The 13639-nt window shown below is 48.8% G+C and overlaps 1 protein-coding gene across 1 annotated transcript in view; it reads right to left on the bottom strand.

Moving 5' to 3' along the window:
* Positions 1-2992: 2992 nt before the first annotated feature.
* The window catches only part of LOC119390149 (uncharacterized), a 150840-nt gene continuing 140193 nt past the window's right edge, over positions 2993-13639 (bottom strand). Inside the window, 3 exon segments of the mRNA XM_037657713.2 lie at positions 2993-7184; positions 7816-7970; positions 7972-8387. Coding sequence (XP_037513641.1) covers positions 6380-7184; positions 7816-7970; positions 7972-8387 — 1376 coding nt within the window. The 3' untranslated portion in view covers positions 2993-6379.

Raw genomic sequence — 13639 nt, 5'->3', positions numbered from 1 at the left:
AAAAGAAATGTATCGACGCCCTCAGTCGACGCATTTCAACGTCGAATACCTAATATTCTGTTAGCACCAAAAAACACTCAAGGGAAGCATACAACGACAGCACGAGCACTTGAAGTGTTATCTTGAAGCGAGGTGCGAGTACTTGCACAGGGCGCATGCGTTTGATTACATTTATGTGCGCAGTGCATGCCAAAACATACAGTTGAATTGTCCTTCATATATCTTTATGACTTACCTTATGTGTAATGGGGTTTTAGGTCCTACTTTTTGTTGCAGATCATGTTTTTTTTTGTTTTTTTTTTCAGGTTTAGGTGCTCTTAGAGATGAGTTATATATCAGAATTGCGATACCCGTTCCTTTCACGGAGTGTCGTGTTTTACACTTCATGCCTTTCAATTCCTTAATTTGCAGAAACTCAAAAGCATGGCAAGTTGGGCCAGTTAGTGTACTGCTTCGTGGTGTAACAGCGCAAAAGAAAGAAGAAAAAGGAACGGACGGGAACACAAAAGAGAAGGTGTTTCATACATAGGCGTGCGCAGAATTCAGAATTCTCCAGGGGGGGTGGGGGTCAAGTCTAACCGCAGCCTCCCACCCCCCGTTTGTCGCGTCAGGAGCTTCTCTTTCTCGTTCTTTTTTTTTTCTTTTTTTTTTGCGCTGTTACACCATGAATCCTTATAACACTCCCAAGCAATTAAATAAAATTCAGCTTCCTGCAACAAGCAGAATTCGACCCTTAATTTCGCAAGCGATTGCCTCACAGAGTGCAGCTTTATGATCACTGATCCTGACTGTTCCAAAGTAATATGGAGTAATCATGGATCGCTTCGCGATGATTATTTTCGGTATTAAGTGGCCTATAGCTCACCCATTATTTTCCATCCTCACGCTGCGTCCACTTTATTCAGGAAATCGGATTCGAAAACGCACGTAGCGGTGTGGTGTTTGTACTAGGGAGAAACAGGTTATGTAAGTTCTCCTGCACTGCATTGCAGGAGAACATTCAGGTCTCAGTTGATGAGGGTAATCCGCTAAGTATGAGTAGGAGGAGGGAAGCATTGGCTGCTAGTGAATGTAGCCTTGCATGTCGTGCCGTCCACGAACCGTGTCGTATGTAGATGAGCATGTTGCGCGAGTTGGTTTTCACTGAAATACATAAATGTAGCGCGAGAAAGAACCACCACACATACGAGCGAGCTGTGACGTCTTCGTCTTCCTCCTGTCTTCTTCCGTGACAAGAAACGCCTGACATCTCTTCTTTTTTTAGTGTAGTGGTTCATTTTTGTTCCGTTAAATGGCTCTGTCAATCATTACCAAGCCTACATGGTCCACATGCCCTAGTTCAAATAGTCTGACGACTTCAGGACGAGTCAGGAGATCTCTCTGAGCATCCCATGTTCACTCTATATCGTGAGGATTGAGAGCTTACGAACGCTAGAAACATTCCAAGGAATATTTGCGCTCTGCAAAGGGCTTAGTTTTTCCCTTTTGCGAACCTTCGTCCAGCTTGCGGACTTGCGCATACGTGATTTTCCATTACAACAAATAGTTGTTGAAAATCACCATATGTATTAAAGGCCACTCACAGGGACGACGCGGTCAGTCCGATACTGTATGCAATGCCACGCCAGAACACGTTCGCTAATCCATGTGTACAGGCGATTCAGCAGGAAGGCATCTGACCTGCTCAGGCTCTTATGCTTATCTTATGCTGTGTCACACAGGGCTGTCGACAAGGAGATGATATTAAACAATAAAGTTTGACCGCAGCTCATTTTATAAAACGCAGGCGATCTCTAGGAGGCTTGATTTACCAGCTGCGTTATAAGGCATCGCAAGCGAGTCTGTCAGACGTATCGTTGTGCGCTAGTTCTACATGCGACGGAAGCAGCTGAATACTTACAGCAAATCAGGAGCCGGGAAGTTCTCTGAGGTGTAACAATCTTTCTGGACCCTTCTTCGAAAGAAACCCTTGCTGCAACGGCGTACTGCAGAATGGGCTTGTTGTGGGACGGCGCTACAAAATACTGCCCCAGACAAAGGTTTCCTTAATGCTGCTTCAGTGAATACGTTACTCTCGTACAGTGTCGAGGAGACGACGCAAGCAGCCAAGGACATGTTGAAAGACGCAACTGCGCTCCTGTTACGTGCAGTGCGGTAACATTAAAGCACAATGATCTTGAAATATGCTAGTTGTTTCATAATGAACTCAAGTGTTTAAGCGGAAACGGGACGAAGGAAGGCACGTAGCCAAAGCACCAGCGCTGAGCTACAACTCCGCGCTGTTTTTGTTGCCACGTGTCTTTGTTCTGCCCTCGTCTTTTTTGCGCTAAGACGACTCTTGTTTGCGCTAAGACTCTTTAATAGCTCTAAGCTGCTATAATGTCCAACAAGCCAGTACCTCTGAAAAATTTTAGGAATATAGGGCGAATATAAATGAATTATGAGTGACACGAGCAACGAGTAACACTCTTGTTTCTATTTCAAGCACTTACGGTCGAGCACGTACTTCCGGTTTTCAGAACATTAGGAAAATCTGTTTTAAGAAATCAAACTGGTACGAAATCAATAGTTCTGGGTCAAGTTAAGAGTTATACTGGATAAACATCATATCGGAGCGTAAGTTTACTTAGTATAATAGCCAATTAATTGCCAGGATAACTAACGAAAATAAATTAGACGAGTTCATTGAAAGAGCAGACACTTTTCTTGTGAACAGCTGGGATAGTTGCGACATCTTACGGAACAGATCTCAACCAAGCTCTTCTTCTTACGTGGCCTCTGAGATCCACTTCGGCAGCGCAACGCAACGCAAGGTTAACCAAAGGAATGCACCAGTGCACACGAATGCCGACGTGTAAGAGCCACTACCGGAGACATAAGTCAAGGGTTAGGGTTGCCACCAGGTTTTTGTATTTTCGTCTCTATTATTCACCAACGCTCAAACGTGACTCACATCAGCGGCGGCAGACACACGTCGTTCTGGAAATGACACACACACACACACGGTTCCGGTGCTCACACGTAATCGCATTTATTCGTCATCTCGGCAACAAGGTGAGGTGCGTGTGTGTGTGACTTCGTCGGTGGCCATGGCTTAGCCACTGAAGGTTATACGAAACAAAACGACGACACGAAGGCACGGCACACCCATCACACCCGCGTATCTCGGGGGGTGCGTCGTGAAAAAAAAAAAAAAAAAAGCAGTGAAGAATAAAAAAAAATGCCTACAAAACAGCAACGAGTCTCTTGGAAGACGCAAACCGTCCTCGCCTCTACAGGACGCACACGAAGAGACAAAACGGAAGAATATATTAGAAGATTCGCGTGGGAAACCAAAAGAAAGAAAAAGAAACGGGTATCGTCGTCATCTCATCTGAGGCACCTCCTCGGAATCATCATTGTCTTTCCGTTTGTCCGTTTGTAGTCGCCGCTGCACACATTTGGTCACGAGGCACATGATGGTGTACAGAAAGGAGAGGCGAGTGCGTAGTACACCAACACTGGCAGTTCGTTAGCACAGTCATAAACGTGGAAGGTGTAAGGGCAAGAGGGGGGGGGGAGGGAGAGGAGGAAAAAAGTTACGGGCAATCGCGGAGATGAACACACAAAACACAGCAGGATCAGGGGCTGCGGCGCACTCGTGCGTGCCATTGTTCGAAGGCGCGAAGCAGTCGTCCGTGAACACGTCGGACGAAGCGACGACGGGGGTACGACTACGCCCCGTCTCTTTTCCTATGCCGGTTCAATCAACCCATAGCGGGTGCTCGACCTTCTTCCTCTATTGACGTCTGCGTTACCGGGCGAGCGGTAAGCGTACGTCTTTCCCGTTTTGCAAAGGGAAAGAAATATATGAAAACACGCTGACGCTCACGGACTCGGTGTCCAAGAAGTCCAAGTCGCAAGTTAGAGGCATAAGGATAGGGCGACCGAATCTTCTTCCTTGGAATTCACTTTCAGTAAGATTACCCAATCGCAAAGGTGAACAATTAATTAATTACCCGCGTTAGTTGACATGTTTGAGGCGTTGTGTTTCTCTCGAACATACGCGCCCCTTACGCACCACTTCCCATCTGTCTTTTCGAGGTGGACGGTGTGCCGACATATCTGCGGGACAATAGCGGCATGCGCGGAAAACATTGCCGCTCAAATAAATAAACGGCACGGGTCGACAGGGAAGCCGGATGGCTCGCTGATTAGACTCAGTGCATAATCAAAGACACGAGTGACGTTGACTGCACGTTTATTTCGTTTGCGAAAGGAAAACTGCGATGTCACGTGTTTACGTTCAGCGTGGGACGCTGGCTACACATAGCGCTTCTTCTAGAAAAAAAAAAGGACACTAACTGACGCCGCGATCCATTTATCTTTACATTCAAACAAGGGGTCATCGAGGAAGTTTGGCCACTTCGTCACGGTACTCCTCCAGACCTATATTACTTAAACTCAGGACAACGCATTTGAAGGGCGTCGGTTCAGTAGCGCGTTTGAACACCGTTTTGTGCACTCTCAGACACGGCAACACGCACGCTATACAGTATATGAAAACAGTGTTGCAAACGATTGGTTAGTAGCTCACGTAACGCGTGATTGCATACTATATGTATACTATCAGCAGGAGGCTGCCAAATGCGTTTCCGTACAGGCACATAGTGGCAATGAGTAAATGGCGTGAGAGCTGTGTGCTCTGCTCAGGTCACGATGTGTGTATTTACAGTGATGGCTGAATTTGTTACTCGTATAGAAAGCGAAAAAAAAGACATATATAAGCTTGTCTTCTTTTTTTTTTTTCAGTCGCGTTAAATATGTGCTCGGAGTGCTTGTCATTTGCAGTTAATTCCTGCTGGTTACAATGTATTGGGTGGATTTACTACGAGCGATAATGCGGTTGTGCAATCGCGAACAGGGCGGCCGACACAGCGCATGCGTGGCATGACACTACCGAGCGTTTTCTTTTCATGTTCTTGCGTTTGGCGCAACCAAAGCAAGTTATTAACGTACTGTACATGGCATATCGTAACGTAACTAACTTTGTTATTTAATTATACCTCAATAGACGTAGCTGCCCCCTAAATAACTCGTTTTGGCGGTTAATGCGCTCAGTGTCGCGTGAAACGTTGTGACTTCAAGCGAAGGTTTTCAGTGCAGCTCTTTGTCATGCTGTTAGACGGATGGTAACATGACAACGACGGTAATGACTATGCGTGGACGTATACGTCTAGACAGACTGAAGCGCTAGCAGTGGGCGTAGAGATAACTAGAGAGTCGAAACGTTAGAGGTGTAGTGAGTAGAAAATAACCAGACTTCAAACGTAAAAGGTGCAATTGAATGGAATTACGAGGTGTTGACTTGTAAACCGAAGGGACAGAAATGAACAGACCTTAATGCGACTTGTTTCTCTGCAGGATTTGGCATAGGAAACTTCTCACGACATTGCCGCCCAACTACAAGCAAGCCGTAAGGCCTGCATATCTAAACTTATCTTCCGTGGCACACTAATATATGCATAGTGGTAAAAAGAACGCCGTATGCTCTAAACTTTGTTGCTAGTGAAAATATGTGGAGTCCAGACGTCACAGGTTTTGGTAATTAGGCACTTCTCAGGACTAAAGCTATCCTTGAACGCTGCTTGGCTGCAGATGGACAGGAGACGCTTAGGGCTCGGGGCGAAATATTGATCGGCAGGTTAGTTGACGAAAATCAGGAATAACCTCACTTTGTTTACGAAAGGGGCCCTGTTGCTTCACTCTCTTCACAATATGCTCTAGTGGAACTACGTCAAAAATGTATCATCTTGCGCAACCCACTGCCACTGCAAGAAGCATTGAATTTCGGTGTGGTTGACACAAGATGTGGCGTAGCTTTGGAGAGAGGATGACTGTCATAATGTAAGAAAAATAGCCCCCTAAACAAGGCGATTTGCAAAGAACTGCGTTCGATGCCATATAGCAAACATCTTTCGACCGCACGTCTGCTTTAGCCGTTACGGCTACGTGACACAAAGGTGCGCGCTATCAATACGCAATACTGCGTCTGGTCCCTAAAGCTGACAGCTAGACTTGAGCCTGCTCGCTATTTTTTTTACTTCCATCTGAAGGTGCTTCTTCTCTTCCTAACAAGACGTTGATTCACACATCCTTTAAGTCATAGCGTAAGGGTCTGCAATCTGGCCGTGTACTTTCGATAATCAATCGGAGCGCGTTTATGCCGAGGCGCACGTGGTCTTCAGGAGCTCCGGGGGCCGCTTGTTTGACACTTTCGAGAGACACGAGAAGCAGCGTTTATGTACACGATCGGGTCACCGCTACACCGCGCGGCGTTGCATGCTCCTCTTTTTGTCAAAAGGCTCAAAAGGGTGCTAGCATCAATACATATGTACACCTAGATGAACTCTGAGATGACCGTCAGCCTGCCGGCGGGTCCCGCGGGCACGTGCCACTGGCTGGTGGGGCTGCCGATCCTGCGGATAGCGTTGATACCGCCCAGCCGATGCTGCTGGAAAGGGAACCTGCGGACGGCCGTGAATCCGTCGTCGATGCCTTCGCAGTCGAAGACGAGCTTGTGCTTCTTCAGGCCGATCCTCTTCTTGGCCTTGCGCACGTAGTTCCTGCGGATGACGAACGACGAGCGTCCGTTCTTCATGATGGCCTCCATCACCTTCTGGCCCAGACTGTAAGGGTCACCCGTTATGGCGGGATCCTTGACCAGAACGTCCTCAACCGGCACGACTTCGGGTTCCTGTTCGGCGGGTGGATTGTACAGGGACATGAGAGACTCGCTCCTGGGCTGTCGCCACGGTGCCCGGAAACCGTCCCCCGCCTGGTCGTCGTCTCCGTCCTCCATTTTGTCGATGAGGTCGAGATCATTCATCGAGTACGATGCGTTGCGGGAGCCCGCGATGTTGCAGCAGGACTCCTGATACGGCGGCGGATCGACGGGTTTCTGAATGCGGCCGTAACCGCCGCCGTTGCTCTCGGTCGAAGGGTGGTGTTGGACCACGCTGTACGCGGCGTACGCGACGTCCGAGCCTGTCGAAGGCCGCATGCGCACCTCGCCGCCGCAGGGCCGGGTGTCGTGGAACTCGAAGTCGTCGTTGGCGTCTGTCGTGAACGAGCCGGCGTCGTCGGAGTCGGAGTCTTCCTCGGGCGCGCTGAGCGTGGCACAGCTCTCGCCGGCTACGGTGGACCTGCGACGAACACAAGGCAAAGGTTAGCGCGTAGTCACACTATGCTTTATGCGAAGATGGTGTGTGAAAACGGTCTGCAAGGGAAGTTCTCTCAGTAAAAACTCGTACACAAGGTATGTGACCGGGCTAGTTGGTGTGGATAATTGATATTACAGCGCGCACTTTACACAAGGGACAAAAGAAGGAGCAACCACCGAGTACAGGTGACAGTAAACATACGCGGGTTCTTTCAGATGAATTAACTACCGCTCGCATCAATCTGTTTTCACAGTTTAAATCAATAAGCACTAATTTAATTAATTATCATCTAGTTGGCGAGCCAGCGAAGTTTCAGGTTACATGGCACGACACGTAATTGTACCACGACATACCGTTATATTTCTGTACAACAGATAAAATCTCTTGCATCAAAACGCCTACATTCAGCATAGGTTAATTATACAACTGCGACAAGGTTAATTAACATGGTCCGAAGAAACGACTCAAGCACTTACTCTGTGCTGGACAATGCAAAAAGCTTTACTAAACCTTCAGCTGAAACGCTTGCAGCTCACTTCAAGCACATTCACGTGACGCATTAATAGAAGCATCGCGATTACTTTCACTTCGACAGCGCAAGTTCCATCCTCACCTAAGACTGAGCGTGTCTGACAGCGTCGCGTATATGTGGTCCTCCTCCTGGGCCTGCTGGATCCACGCGGGCAGGTCTTGCGGCGTCAGCACGGTCGCCTGGTGGCGCCGCTCGTCCTCGTCGGGTCGCGACTTCTCGGAGTCGTAGTCGACGGCCTGGTATGTGGACCTTGACCGCCGAGTCGATGGAGCAGCAGCTTCTGGCGTCTTCCAGTGGCCGCTTTAGCGGGGAGCCCGGGCTGTCGGGCGACTGCTGCTGCAGGTGCTGCTGTTGCAAATGCTGCTGGTGCTGTAGCTGGACGGCGCAGCTCCGCAAGTAGGCCGCCTTGTCGAGCACGCAGTCGACGTTGTAGATGCCCGGAACCATGTAACTGGGCGGCGGTATGCCCGGAATCCGGGGCCGGTCGCTGGCTCTCGAAGAACTGGTGCGTCCAGGCCGGGTCTTCGTCACGCGGCCGTAGCTGGTGGACGAACGCTTGTAGTTTGTGATGATGCCGATGGGCGCCACGGGACCCAGCTGCTTGATGTAGCTCTTGCCGTCGCCGGGGTACAGCCGGTACCGGTTCTCGTCACCTGCGTCATGTAAAAGGGAGGGAGGGCTCGTGAACGTGACTGAAGGAAAGCGCGAAGTGACATTTGAAGTACGGTGCCCCTCATTCTCACCGTTGATATACACGTATGGGAATGTTAGAGGTGGGCGTAATCGAAACTGACTATGAAGTCCCATCGCTGGATTCCAAATAAAAGTTATTTCACTCACTTATTGTTGAACAAATAGCTCCTGTGTTAAAAGAGCTGATCCACATTGGTACTTGGCTGTTATAAGTATACACATGCCAGCCAAAGAATTCAACTTTGCTCAACGCCGTCAATTATAAGGGTGTATACTTTTGCATCTCTCAAACACATCGTATGATGTATGCCATGCGCCTACACAAACCATTGACGACGAAGACGAGAAGACTGTGTTATTCGTATTTAGTCTTTCACATTGCAGCTGCTATGACGGAACACGAGCGTGACATTCACGATGAGCGCGACAATAAGCGTGATATAAACGTGGCAGGTATATCGCAACATCTAACGGAGCCTACGAACATGCAGAATGGGGAACAGCACTGTTCGCTTTTCACATCGAGAGAATTACATTGATTTTTGTCAAGCTATTTCAAGGTGCTCGAAGTTGTGGAACGGCTACCATGCATACTGCGATTCCAAGATCAGCGGACCACATAACGACACTGTTTTCAGGAATGCTTCAATGACTGTTATCGGGAAAGCTGCAGCACACTGTCTAAAACGGCAGATTTGGCGAATATGCAAGTAGTACCACGTCCAGCCTATGATGCCAGAACTATAATTACCAACTAATTGCGTTCGGAAACGGGGATTGCGTGTGGTGCGCTTGAATTTGCATCTTTGCTACGCGCCCGGTGTGCAGGCGTAACTTAATTCTGAGAGGACGAGCGAATTCTCCCTTTAATGAGCGAGACTTGTCTCGAGTCTCCAATTAGCAGGCATTAAGCTCAACGTACAAAATGACCGGGGCAGGATGCCAGCAAGTTTAATTGGCACGTGCTGGAAGAGAGATCTGCGTGCGCGGTTGTTAATTGTGAGGCCGCGCCCTTGGTTACTGCTACACGCATCGTGATACGGGGGCCGCGTTAACCACTGGAACTGATGTGAGATAAGAAAACTTCGGTCGGGTCAGCTTGTTAGCGTGAGTTACTGAAGTAACAACACGAAATGTGCAGGAGATGAAGGGGACAGAGGAAACCGCAAATTACATGTGTTTTGTCCTTCGCTGTATATACATTTCGTGGAAAATGCATGCAAAAGTGACGGTCAGTTATACAGTTGAATCCAGTATCATACACTTGCCCGAGGAAGTATTTTTTGTAGAAGTATGATCAGTGGAAATTGTTCCGATTGCTTAAGTGGTGTTGGCGCTAGTTAGCAGCGCCGCACAGGGCAGCTTTAGCAATGTCTTGTCAAGTATGACCATGTATTAACAATATAGCCAAAGTTGGCTATACAGCAAACCAAGTTTCCAGCTCTTTAGCTGCTCCGATTTAAACAGAAATGACGAAAGGGTTTGCACCCGTTACGGTGGTCCGGTGGTTATGGTGCTTGACCAGCCGCCACGGTGGTCTAGTGGTTATGATGCTCGAGTGCTGACCCGAAGGTCGCGGGACCAAATCCCGTCCGCGACGGCTACATTTCGATGAAGGCAAAATGCTAGAGGCCCGTGTGTTTAGATTTAGGTGCACGTTAAAGAACCCCAGATAGTCGAAATTTCCGGAGCCCTCCATATCGTGGTTTTAGGACGTAAAACCCGCACGATTATTGCACAAAGCATTTGTGAATTGGCCATAACAAGGTAGAGCTTATCAGCCATGCAAGCACATCGCTGCCTGATACTTTTCTGTTACTTTCTAATGCTATGAAACACGACAACTCTAATCATTGGTATCTTGCTTATCACACAGAAGGAAATGCAACTATATGAACGATTACCGTGCACGCAACAATAACGTCCAGCTGCCGGCTTGCGCTCGTGACGGTACTCATCATCCATGTTTCCATTTTCGGCATCATCGCAAAACACTACGCGTTCGATGGTGCAAGTAAGTCCATCGGCTTTCTTAATCGATTCCGCTCCCGTCATGCAGCCTGTGAAGACTGCGCTGCAGTAGGATACCTTCCAACAGCGTTCTTATATACCAGAACCATGATACCTGCAATCCGGAGCGATATATATACGACCATGCAGGAAGCGATCCACCGGTTTATAGCTTTCCATACCCGCATTATAGCCCCGTTCAGATATCAGCGCGTCCCTTCCGCCAGCACGCGCACGATCCAATGCCGTCACTTAAGCACCACAGTGTCTGCCTCGTCAGGGCTTCCTTAATAGCGGTGAATGTCTGCAGTGAGACATGAAGCGAATGCCCATTCCTATATGGTATCGAGTCGCTCAAGCAATGCAACCGCGGCCGTGAAACGGAACGATTTCGGTAGTCCGCTGTGTCGATACGATCCGACTGTAGCGCGCTGCGAGCAGTGCTATTTTTCCTCCCTTAGTCACGGATCGTGCGTGCTATGCCCGTCGGCTATCACGCCTTCCGACGGACACGCATGCAGCCCGTCAAGATATGCACGAGTGTCGGCTATATACGTGTACTATATACGCGTATGCCGTTTGTGTATATCTGTAAGTCATTTCGTGCCTCACGCGTCCATTAGGCTCATTATCTATATAAAGATATGGGAAACAGCCGCCACACGCGAGGGACGTCCAATAACCTATACAAAAGTCGTCAAGGCTGCTGTATACATGAGTACTAAAGTGAGCAGTGCCAAGATATATGTCCCGCTTTTCTCAAACTCTGTGCGCACTTTTACCTCCAACAGCGTTGTGGGAATTGTAGATGGAATTTCAAACAAACTTAGAGTATAGTTACCCTTGGGACTTGAGAGGCAGTTCTTTGGTATCAAGAAATGTTCGAATAGCGTGTTTTCCTCACAGAAGAATGGAGCAAGGAATGAAATGTGGGAGGGCTTGCACTATGCCGTGGGTGGAAGTATAAACGTAAGCACGCTGTCCATCTTTACTAGCACATCAGCAATGCATGCTTACAAAAGCGTACGGCAAGGCATCCCATTGCGCATATAAGATATCAAGGCGTAACGTACACAGAGCATAAAATTGTTTCGAAAGCACTCCATGATGCGCAGTCTAAAAGATACTTGGAAATACATTCGTGTTTCTCACTGGCGCCATGGCCTTCTTCGCCTACGTCTACAGGAGCCCGTGCTGTCCGACTTACTATGGTCGTCAATGCCATCACCATTTTCGCTGACTCTCAGTTCACCAATGAATAAGTTGCTGCGTCGAATTCAGCGCTCTTTTATATATGACCGGATTAGTGCTTGTCGTACCCTTAATTGAGTCTCGTTTACTTGAACTCGACGTGAGCGGGTCGATGACTATAGGGGGACGCAAGCGTCCGCCTAGCCATCTAAGGGGGGGGGGGCGTCAAGTCTGCCCCACGCATTGATTGAGTAGGGCCTGTCCCTGCATTGTTTAAAGTGCAGAGTTTATGCCCATGCAAGTGTTTGACGTTAATGGCTGCGTAGCCACCCCTGACGTTCCATTACAAGAACGGTTGACTTCCCCCCTTTACACCGGGAAATCCACGGGGACCAAAGGTAGGTCCTTGTGAGCGGCGCATTTAGTTTTCGTTTTTGCATCCAATGAGATGGATGCGTCCAAAGGAGAAGGGGGAGGGGGGGCGGGGGGCTGCGGTGAAATTTGCTCCCCCTTATGCAGAACCCTGCACACGCCTATGGCTGCCATCACTCACCATGGCCTTGTGGCTTCGTGCTACAAACGGGTGGTTGTTGAATTCCCTTCTTAAACATGGCCACCAGTATGCATCCTCAGCCTTCGAGCCGTTCACACGAGTGATAAGCGCTAGTATTAGTATGACGCGAAGCGCCCCTGTCGCGTGCTACTCGACGCGGCTTCTAGCTACGTAGGCTCAAGCAGTTTGGCGACTCCCCTAAAAGAAAGAGCTAGCGTGCGTCTACGGCCCAAGGCCTTCAGCTTTCTCCAAGCGGCCGTGCTACTCACACCGTCGAGAGAGCTCCCGAGGGTGCGTGCCGTTCACGCACTGCAGGCGAGCAGCAAGCACTCAAGGTGGTCAAGCCCGCGTGGACCGCAGCATGCATGGAGAGAGAACTTGCCTGAGTGGCGGCTCACCTCACCCCTTTCTTTCCTCGCCGTTGCGCTATTGTCTCGAGACGAGGGGCCGTGACGTCGAGATGGAAAGGGAGCACTAATTACCATCTCAATTTGCTTACACGCCGTTTGCCGTAACGGCGAAAGCAACGTCGCGGCCCCTTTGTGGCGGCTCCACCTCTTTTGTCCGCACCGTCGTCGTCAAAGAAACAACGATTCGCAGACGTCGGTCAGCGTGCGATGCCGCGTCGTTTATACGTACGCAACGAGCGGATTGCGAAGTCGGCTGCAGCTTAGCTGATGTCTGTGTATACACAGTGCGCGGTTCTTTTAAAGATCCCCGTCTGTTTGCGCTGGGAATAATCGTGGCCTTCGAAGTGGAGGCTTTAACACGCGAACCATTGTGCTTGTGGGCGGTAAGCTCCTTAGCGTACACAGTATAGAGTTCCTCCGCCGGTTTACAATAAGAAACAAAGTAAATTATTGGGCCTGCGGCCAACTAAAGTCATGCAACTGCGCGCCTTGGAAGCAGTGAAAAACCTTCATTGAGGACAGTGGGGCCATTGTGGCGGGTCTGTTAACGGGTGTAAAGAAAGTCTCGTTAATTTGTTCGTAAAGTTTTCATTTGTGTACAGTTCGGCCTTGCATGTCCTGTGACATTGCCGAATTCTCCCACGTTTTGATGCTACGAAAGTTTCTTCGTAATGTCAAGCATACTTTCAAAGCTCTGTTAAGTTTATTCAGTAAGACGTTCTGGCAGAATAGTTGGTTCATAGCTTTCTGGCGTTATTAAATTGCGCGAAGAGGCGAGGACACAAGTAAGCTGCGCTCGTGGTGTTCTGCGTTTTTTACTTGTGTGTTGCGTCCGCGTCTTTTCGCACAGATTAATAACGCCTATAAGTTCATTCGACAGATACAAGTTGATTGCCAGCTGCACAAATTAGAGCCGGAAATTGTTCTTTTTTATTTATCTTAGAATGTCACGAGCGAAACCGCGGCATATTATACACTTTACAAGGAGACCCCTAAAGGTGACCTGCTAATCTCGTGAAAAGACAGTTTGTAGACGGCTAATTCGACT

The sequence above is a fragment of the Rhipicephalus sanguineus genome, chromosome 4 (assembly GCF_013339695.2).
Source record: "Rhipicephalus sanguineus isolate Rsan-2018 chromosome 4, BIME_Rsan_1.4, whole genome shotgun sequence".
NCBI lineage: Eukaryota > Metazoa > Arthropoda > Arachnida > Ixodida > Ixodidae > Rhipicephalus > Rhipicephalus sanguineus.
Note: the sequence above shows the minus strand (reverse complement) of the source record. Positions and strands in the feature narration are given on the sequence as shown.